Source organism: Cyprinodon tularosa, unplaced genomic scaffold (genome assembly GCF_016077235.1).
Source record: "Cyprinodon tularosa strain WSP-4 unplaced genomic scaffold, ASM1607723v1 ctg8, whole genome shotgun sequence".
Lineage (NCBI taxonomy): Eukaryota > Metazoa > Chordata > Actinopteri > Cyprinodontiformes > Cyprinodontidae > Cyprinodon > Cyprinodon tularosa.
Genome location: NW_024039562.1, coordinates 2,363,914 through 2,373,900, shown reverse-complemented (window position 1 = coordinate 2,373,900; position 9,987 = coordinate 2,363,914). Strand labels below are relative to the sequence as shown.

Below are 9,987 nucleotides of genomic sequence, written 5' to 3'. Positions count from 1 at the left end.
AAACATAACACTCAGCTGTTGCATTGATTTTCAATTTTGTAGCTTGTATTAACAGATTAATTTAAAATCACTTATCTGAGACAACATGCTTGTTTTTTTATGTAGCGAAGCATAAATAAATATTTACAGTCATACACAATTGTTATCTCTGATTCATGAAACTGATGCGTACTTCCTGATCAGAGGATAAGCCTCTGGTAAACCTATGTGTATTTTTCACATCATAAACTTCCATAATAAGAGTTCCTCTTTTACTAACGATTAGAGGGCGGTAGCTGCGGGAAACGGTCTTGTGTTGAGTTTAAAGGTAAATCATTTTATTAAGTCACATGATGAGCTGCCTCATATTTCCTCATCGGGATTAAACCAAAGGCTCTGCTCAGAAGACGGTCTGTCGCTTAGAGCAAAAAGAGATATTAACATGGAAAAGCAACCTATAATGAGGTGAGGATGGCTTTGTTTTTATCTCATTTTTAGAGCAACGTTACTTTGATGTGTTGCTTAAGTTTCGTTTCGTTTACTCGTTGCAGCGGTGGGCAGCACCAGAATTACGGTATTGCCAACCCGGGTTACATCCCAGCAGCGGCAGGAGGAGCAGGTATGAACTTTCGATTAGGCAAAGTGGTATTTAAAGCTAATTATTGAGTATCATCTGATTAGCCTACTTTAAAAATTGATAAATCAAACACTTCGCCATAACTTGGTTTCCGGTGACGTCACCACTTGCCGTTGTTGAGATATCTGAGTTTAGAGACTCTTACATTTTTTTTGGAATGCTGGATGATTAATTAACAGTTCGCTTAAAGTTTTAATTTACAATTAAAGCCGTTGGTAGTAGTAAAGATGGATATATATATATATAAAGCCTTAATATTCAATATGGATCAATCCACGTGTCTGACATTTTTTTTCCAAAATTCTTTTAAATAAACTTTATTTGTATATTCTTTACAAAAAGAAATTAGTGCCACTTTCAGTAACAAATATAATAATAATAATAAATGTAAATAACTAAATAAAAGTAATAGTAACAAAGTAAAGTTGCATAAATACTTTGAATTTAACATGTCTGCCATTTCGTGACCTATCACAGATTAACATGACGTAATCTCTAACTTGTTATACTGAACTCACTGTAAACTTTTTGATGAGTTGTGGAAATAGCTATATCAAATGATAAAAAATAAAACAAACAAGAAAGAAAACTCAAAAGAGAAAACCTGAAGAAACCACTTTTTTATTTAGCTTAGGCCTAATGTCCCTATTAATTACCCTATGAAAACAATTAATTACCCTATGAAGACGCAATGAAAAAAATCATCCTAAGTTATGTTTGTTTGGTTAATATTAGACTTAGAAAACTTTTTTTGTCATTTTGTATACACATAGTGTAATGAAATTTTGTTTTGTACAGCTCTCATGACATTTCCATTTCTTATTTCTTATGTAAACAGTGTGGAAGAAAAAACATGGTTCAAAAAAAAGCATTGATATGGAAGTTCAGAACCTTAAAACATTGTTGTAAATGTTGTAACATAGGGAGCCGTACGAGAGCCACTGCAATATGTTAAAGATACCAAACTAGATAGATCTCTCCTGTCTTCTTGAACCCCAGTCAGCCTCGTCAGACGGCCGCTCACACTGAGCCTGGTTCTGCTGGAGGTTTCTTCCTGTTAAAAGGGAGTTGTTTTTTCTCTCCACTGTCGCTACAAGCATGCTTAGTGTGAGGGATTGCATCGAGTCAATGAGCCGATGCAATCAACTGGTTTCCCTTAGATAGAAAACTTTGAATCAATTTGACTGTATGATCCGGTTGAATTGTAAAGTGCCGTAAGATGTTTTGTGAATTGGCACTACATAAATAAATTAAATTTTATTTTTAAAGCAGATTATTATATCCTGTTCTAATTCACTGTGATGGCAACTTGAATGTTTTATTGAGTGGCCTGTCATCTGCCTCTATTGGCTCTGGTCTGAAAACCCAGGCTTGTAAGTTTCTCTTCGACTGACTGGAAGGTGGGTCTCACGGCTATGTTCTTGCTGTCAGATGAACAGCTTTACCGCAACCCAGTGAAGACCATTGTCTTTAGTACCCACAGACCTTGCACTGAGCTACAGTATGCACACACAATTGTACAATCTTTTGCTTTTTTTTTTTCTCTCGAGGTTTATGACATGTTAAAGGCAGCAAAATTGCAACAAAAAAAAGCATTTGTCAAAATAGGGAAGGAAGAGAAAATGAGAATCAGATCAGGGCAGAGATCACATTTGCTTCATGCCAACTAATAAAAAAAAAAAAAAAAAAAAAAGAGAGAAAACAAAACTAATGGAGAACTTCCACTAGAATTACCATTGTGGCTATTGAGTGATCTATTTTTAGGATGCCCCTTTAAAAGATGCCAAACTAACTTATGAGAGCATTTCTCTTAGTAGCTAAAAATCAATGTGTAAAATGTATTTTTTCAGTTCTTATTTCATACTTGAAATATAAGTGTCCTCTTTACACATGCTGACAGTTTGATGGATATGGACTGTGTGATTTTTATAATCTTTTCTCCAATTTAAGCACAATCTTACGTACAAGCTATTATGTGCCTACAAAATGAAACAGTGCCACCTAGTGTCACAATATATAAACGACACAGAACGAGATGCATCTTATTTGTAAAAATCTGATAAGATAAATTAACTAAATCTAAAATCTTCCTATTCTGAAAAACTGCTTGGTTTCTTTAGATGAGTAATGTGACATACTGTGCTTTTTTTCCTTTTACTTCTAAAATGGAAATAAAATATCATACAAATAAATAGTATATCCTACAGGTATACTATTTCCCTTGGTGCAACCCTCATTCCCTCCTAAAACAAAACAAAAGCAATCATGCAATCAATCATAATACACCTTATTTTAAAAACAAGTATATGTACATCCATGTGCGCGCACACACACACACATACACGCACACAGTAAGAGTCATAGTTAAATGTATCAGGCAGCAACTTGAACATCCATGCATCCATTTTCCGTCACACTTATCCCCAACTTGAACATAATATAGGAAATTATAGCATAAAGAATTCCACATATAATAAGCAAATTCAGCTTTTCTCTAATCCATAAAGTAACAGCTGCCAGAGATCTATAAAAGAATAAGCCCGGTCATATTTCTCACAGGTTAGCTTTTCAAGAGGCAAAAAGAAAGCCAAGTGTTCCAAGAAAAAGAAAAAAAAAAGGAGGGGAATCATTCTTCCAATATAAAAGAATGCATATTTTTCTCCAAATTAAGTAATCAAAATCACTTATTTTGAGTTTTGCCTCCAAAACTGATTGGGTAAAGACATGAATCGAAGTTCAGTAACTTTTAAAAGTAGCAGGAAGTTGTGTTAAATCATACAAATAAATCCATAGTGTTCATTATATATATTTTTCAATAGGCACATTAAAATCGGAAGCTACCGTGATCTCACACAATGGATTATCGGTTTTCGCTCCGTGTTTTATTGCAAAACCGAACCACTATCTGTGTCGCCTGACTTCCGTGCCCCAGTTTACTCGCTCCATATCCATCCGCGGTCAGCAGCTGCACTACGGCGCTGATAAGCCTGGTTACCTTTCAGCAGCAGCTACGACCTGCAAACACGAGATTCAACTGTACCAAAAAAGCGAAACTCATATTAGGAATTTATAAAAATAAGTAAAATTTAATTTTTATAGCACCTTTCACATGCATTGGAGTCAAAACAACGCTTACAAAAATAGATAAAACTTTTAGAAATCAAAGAAAAAACATCTAGTCATAATAAACAGCCGACACACTGAAGTCGTTATATATATATATATATATATATATATATATATATATATATATATATATATATATATATATATATATATATATATATATATATATATATATATATATATATATATATATATATACATATGTTTGTGTGTGTGTGTGTGATTCCTTTTGTGTCTTGCGGTTTTCCGGTGACGTAACACCGTGGAAATGGGTGGGATCATAATTTGTTGTAGAAATCTTACGGAGCTTCGAGCTTCAATTACATACGTTTAGTTTAAGTTATGTTGGGTTACTTATAAGCTCCATCCAGCGGGCGGTAAATGTGAGCACTGTAGGCTTTTAGTACAGTAAACCTGTTGGAATGGAGACCATAACGGAAGGACACGGTAAGTCACTGTTTGCTTTAGGATTGGGACTTGTGAGAACATGTATCTATAATATCCCAGCAAGTGTTTTGATTTCTTGTTTTTTTTTTTTTTTGTACAGCACAGCAGGCTTTCTCACTGGTGTGTTTTAGCTGAGCGCTTTGGGTTTAGGAAATATGTGCCAAAAGATCATAAAATGTTGAATATCTCAGAAGTTTCTATCTGTTTCTAACTGAACTGGTTCTTCTGGTTTGATTTAGCAATGTTTGCCCCACCCGTGGCTGAGTCTCAAGGCCCCAGCGCTCCTCCGGCCGGCATGTTTGACAGCATGCCGGGGTATGAAGGGACCTTAGCAGGAGGAGGTACAGTAATATACAGTGTACTGACCCACTAACCCAGTGATCTTAATTTATAGATTTTATTTAATTTCAAAGGATTCAGGCTTACTTTGTGTTGAATTATATAGAAAATGGCAAAGCAGATAACCCAAAATGTGACTATATCTTGTGTAAATGTAGTCCAGAAAAAAAGTCCTTCAATTTAACAGATATGAAATTAAGTTGGTTGAACCTTTGACAAATTCAAAGATTCATAGAATTTAGAACCAAATGTTTTATTTCTACTCTAATCAAATTTACAATATTCAGTGGTGGTAGATAAATGTTTGAACCATCATATTCTAAAAAAGTCTGTAGATGATTAAATGCATTTGGTAAAATGTTTGCCACCATTCACTGCCTAATGTCCACTTCCCTTTTAAAGGAAGAGGGAAGCCAGTCCTTTGCACTATTACCACATGTGACTTTTTGCAAAATCAGCAACGTAATTTTGGGTCTTCCTGCTTTATCCACTGAAGGCCACCATCTGTAGTGACAAAAACTAGTTGGAGGATAAATAAACTCATAATACACAAACGGTTAGTTTGTGTTTTAGTTAGGTTTTTATAATTAGGTTAGGTTTTTATAATAGACACAATTCATTGGGAGTGTTTAAAATCTCCTTCATTCTCTCCTTCTTATGTTTAGCCTATTTAATTATATTGTGGCCCGTTCAGCAAAAACAGGGTTCCAAAAAATAGACAATGGAATAACAGCTAATCATCTTTTCTGCTAATTCAAAAACATTTTTTTCAGACATTCTTTATTTAGATTTTAATTTACAATTTGGCTTATTTTCCCAATAAATCTGCTTAATAGGCCTCTAAATAAGAGGCCTTTCACTGGAACAAATGAGATCAAATATGATCAGGCTTGCCTGAATTAAGTAATAAAACTTATTAAACTTATCTTTTTACTTTTGTAACAGGTGGATTTCTTCCCCCTCCAATGCCCTCTTATCCAGCCCCCCAGCCTTCACCTGGACCTGAGCAACCGCAGTGGAAGTAATGCATACACTGTAGCCCTTCTATGACAAAGCTTGATATAATTTTAAAAAGTTGACTGCAACCTGTTGGTTATTTGGTAAATATTACCATATCATACCATATTTTTGCTTGCAGCATTCCATCTATAACTGAGGATACTGCCAGGGATGCCTTTATCTTGTATGCTTCCAGCAAGTGTTGCTACAGTTCTGCACCAGCTAAAAACGGTGTGATCACCAACATGGAGGCATTTAATACCTACAGAGTAAGAGGATTTCTGGTTTGAAAATGTTTCATTAAAAACCTGGAAGAATTGAATGAAAGGGAGCATATGCTTTGCATTGGACTTTATTTTTCCATACAGTTTAAATTATGTCTTTTACTTTTTTTGTTTGTTTTTTGTTGTTTTTTTTGTTTTGTAGTATCGCCTAGAAACATTTACTGAGTCCAGGTCTACAGAATGGAGTCACGAGCCATACCATGGTAAGTTTCTGTACACATGCCCCAAAAAAAAAAATAGTTTGTGTTTATTATAAATGTGGGAAAAAAGTATTTTAAGGAAGCCCCACTTGGTTAGCCTCAGGTTTTCCCTACCAACATGGTGAATTAATTGTGCAACCACTAGCTATTGGGCAATAGTTGTAATAAAGTTATGAATTAAATTTGTATTTCTATGCTGATTCACAGACTATAGCGAAACTGTAGAGTAAACAACGGCACAATTTAGTAATCACTGAATACTGCTGCACTACTTTTATATCTAACCTTGTTCTGTGGATGTATAACAACCTATGTTGACTAGTCAGTTATTTGGGTCATCTGTTCCTTTTTCTCTAACTTGACAATTAAAAAAACCTTTAAGCAGTTATTAAACATTCCTTTCAGTAAGCCCACATTTCCATATTTTTTTATATTGTAACATTGTAATCTTAAATGTTGCATTATAAGTAGCTGTAATTAGAAAAGGCCAGAAAACATTATTCTGTGTGAAATGATTCTATATAATTTTTCTTTTTTTTGTGTTAATATTCACATTGAGTAATTTTAATGAAATAATAAAGTCTTATACCGGTAGTTTAAAACAACAAATTGTAATTAACGTTAACCTGTGAATTATTCTACAGTTTGTTTGATTTAAATTTTTTGCGTAACATAGATAAATAATTCTAGATAAAGTTATTTTTAAGGTATTCAGACAAATATCACTTTGAGCGTAATTCTTTTCCAGTCATAAAAACATTCATCCTTTAAATGCTTTGGGAAATCTCTTTTTTTTTTCTTGTAAATTGTTATGGACAGTCAACGACTTAAAGTTACATAGAAAAACTATATTTGTTAGAGAAAAGTCCAATTTGATGTGTTCATAAGTGGTATAATAACACATGAAAATGTGGATAAACATTTAGTATGATGTGCTTATTTATTTGTGGAATTGAAAAGTAAAAAAGAGTAAAAAAAAAAAAAAAAAAAAACTGCTGGAGTTTTCCAAGTTTGAAGACGAATCGCTTCCCATCCAGGAAGCTTTTTCAATTCAATATGTCTGGATTAGTGTTTAATTCCAAGTTTCATAGAGTAGCCCAACAAAACCTTGTTATGGCTTAGAAAAAATGCAAATTGAACAGAAATTTAATTCTTGCATAAAAACTTAAAATTTTTAAGGCAGAAAAAAGTGATCGCAAAATACAGTCTCTACAGTATAATGTTCTATCAAATTAGCATGATAATTAGACTGATCGCAGTACACTTTGCTCGCTGACTGCCCAACTTTTTTCCTCACATTATAATGTTTTGACACTTTTGATGACTTACTATGTTTAATGTGGATCAGGTCAGCCAGTAGATGCATATGCTCAGCAACCTCCAGGGCCCTGGGAAATTCCTGCCAGAGCACCCGTCTTTTTTAAAGACGACGAACAGAAAATGAAGGTTCCTTACACCTCATCCATGAAGGTAAGCCATTCAGGACAGTGTGAGGGGAAAACTTATTTGCTTTTGTGACTTAATCAAGAGATTTTTCTTTATAAATATCATTTTACATGCACCATAATAAAATATTATTTTTTTAAGCCAGTAGTTAGGCATTGTTTTATAGTATTGTTGTGAATTTGGCCTATATGATCTATATGTTTAAATTAGTGGGTTATTGTTCTGTCCTAGCCCTGCCATGGATGTGTGGGAATGGGGCGAAAGCCTTGCAAGGACTGTGCAGGCTCTGGTAATGTAAGTTTTTTCCCATTAAATTGAGAAATGTTGAAAGCTTATCAGTGTGATTACATGTCAGCTGTCTTTTATGATTTTGTTTTCTACAACAGAAAGTTTGCTGGGTGTGTAATGGATCAGGTTACCGCCAGGGAGATGATCGATGCAACCACTGCAGTGGAAGAGGGAGGGAAAAGTATGCACTTCAGTTCTAATGAAATTGAAACGATAATGATATTAAAAACAAAACTGACTACAGCTTGCAGTGTTTATAGACCAATGTATTTAAAATTCTTTTTCAGCTGCATACACTGTCATGGACAAGGATCAAAGCAATGTGAAATCTGTCATGGAAAACAGCAGCTTCTGGTCTACATTAACCTCACTGTGAAATGGTATAGTTTTGTCGGTAATGTTTTTCTTTCGAAGCTTTAGATTTCTTAGATTAACTCCATCCCAGTCCTCACCAATGTTTAAGGTATATGGATAATAACCAAAAATATAAGCGCTTCTTTAGAAGCAGCTAAAAATAATTTTCTTTGTCAGGCTCAGTGTTGGCAGTGGAATGAGGAGGAAGGCTCGTTTATATCAAAAGGAGTCTGCTTAGGTGGTTCTAGAGTCTTATAAGGAATTTTTTTGCATGATCAATTTTATTTGTACCCACAGGACAAACAATTCTGAGGATTATGTTGTTGAACAGTCTAGTGGTCTTCAGGTGGCAAACCTCAGTAAAGTAACAGGCAAGGAGCTTTTCAGAGACTCCCAGTACATGGTAAGGGCTCATTTTTCATTGGAATAAGGTTAAATTATATTATGGATTTAAAAAGAGAGGTTAAATTCCAAATCATTGTTAATGAGTCTATATTATGAATTTGAACAGTGGTGCTATTAAATTAAATCTAATAGAGATGCTGCCACATGACGTTCCCTTAACCTGGCCAATTTACAAAAAAGTTATGAAAAAAATGGTATGTTAAAGGGCCTCAATAGCAATATATATATGAGTGATTACAAAGATTGCAGTTGTTGCCAATGGTGACACTAGTGATTAGCTTTAGGTGGAAGTTAATTCTAGGTTGATTCCAAAGTTTTTTTTGTGCCCTTTTTAAAGAAATAATCTTTTAGGTTACTTTTTTTCTTTGATAACACAATTTATGATCTAATAAACAAGCAAAAATTTAAGCAATGTGTCAGGGAGAAAATACATTCACTGTTTGATTAAAAACAGTGAAAGTATACACATAACTACTCCTTTAGTAGTTGTGTGTATATAGAGTAAGAAAATACAATTTGTGTGTCAGAAAAACCCAGCCTTTAGTCTTAATCCTTACTTTACAGAATGTGTTTCAAAAATAATGTTGATCTTTTTTTGTATATTATTTACATAGTTTTTATATTAAGGAATTTTCACACAACTTAAACCATGAAAAGAGTTAAAGAACCTCTTTGATACCCTCACTAGGTGTACCCACTCATGGGCTTTCCAGACCCTACAGTAGTGCAGGCTGCACAACGACTTGTTGGAGATCATCAGGCTAGATTCTCCCAGACATCACGCATTCTACAACAGGTATTTAAAGATGTTATAACACTCAAGCAGCTTTTGTTGTTGAGAAATGCTAATATTTGCTTTGTTTTGTCTACAGCGTCAAACCATAGAACTTATCCCTGTCACGAAGGTCACCTACACATGGAAAGGAAAAACATACATTTACTTTGTTTACGGAAACGAGTTCAAGGTTCATGTGAATGACTATCCCGCTAAGTGCTGCTGTTCTGTAATGTAATCAATACATATTAGTAATACATTGTTAAAGGCAACTGAATAAATATGTCTGAAAACAACTATTTGTATCAAAAATTAAATAAATATGTCATGCAATGATTGGAAAGTGGGACTTCTATTTCCAAGGCCTACTAAAACAATTTATAAACATTGGAGATGTAAAAAAATATGTAAAACTTGTTTTATCCCTGGGTTGAAGTTTAGCAGGTTCATATTAAGCAATCCAAGCGCTGTCTGTAGATATAATAATTCAACTTCAAGGATAAACCATTGATATGTTGCCTTGTTTTAAACAATGTTTGAATGACATTCATTTTAAACATGTCAGACGTCTTTTTGATTCCATTGAAAAACATAAATCCGATTGAGAACAAAAATTTATCAGATGTAATGTTTTTTTGTTGTTTTTTTTATCTGTAATACTTTGTATTTATGTAACTCGAAGACTAATCTTCATGAAGCAACTCATAT

At 33.9% G+C, this 9,987-nt stretch overlaps 1 protein-coding gene across 2 annotated transcripts; it reads left to right on the top strand.

The window, feature by feature from the left end:
• The first annotated feature begins 421 nt into the window (after nucleotides 1-421).
• Nucleotides 422-9,856, top strand: ssuh2rs1 (ssu-2 homolog, related sequence 1). Of its 2 annotated transcripts, XM_038271366.1 has the most exons (13): nucleotides 422-444; nucleotides 531-598; nucleotides 4,429-4,530; nucleotides 5,474-5,549; nucleotides 5,667-5,796; nucleotides 5,954-6,014; nucleotides 7,360-7,481; nucleotides 7,689-7,751; nucleotides 7,844-7,926; nucleotides 8,033-8,125; nucleotides 8,397-8,502; nucleotides 9,193-9,300; nucleotides 9,377-9,856. In XM_038271366.1, the coding sequence occupies exons 1-13, from the start codon at nucleotides 422-424 to the stop codon at nucleotides 9,515-9,517; spliced, it is 1,176 nt and encodes a 391-aa protein (XP_038127294.1). In that variant the 3' UTR covers nucleotides 9,518-9,856. The 2 variants fall into 2 exon arrangements, with proteins under 2 accessions (XP_038127294.1, XP_038127295.1); XM_038271367.1 differs by lacking the exons at nucleotides 422-444; nucleotides 531-598 and adding an exon at nucleotides 4,007-4,189 and having other exon boundaries at nucleotides 9,377-9,517.
• Nucleotides 9,857-9,987: the final 131 nt, after the last annotated feature.

What these genes read in the sequence shown, in the direction of transcription:
- ssuh2rs1 (XM_038271366.1), top strand. Translation starts at nt 422, where the DNA reads ATGGAAAAGCAACCTATAATGAG. An exon ending in GAGTCACGAGCCATACCATG is followed by an intron (nt 6,015 to 7,359) that starts GTAAGTTTCTGT and finishes AATGTGGATCAG; the next exon opens with GTCAGCCAGTAGATGCATAT. An exon ending in CTTACACCTCATCCATGAAG is followed by an intron (nt 7,482 to 7,688) that starts GTAAGCCATTCA and finishes GTTCTGTCCTAG; the next exon opens with CCCTGCCATGGATGTGTGGG.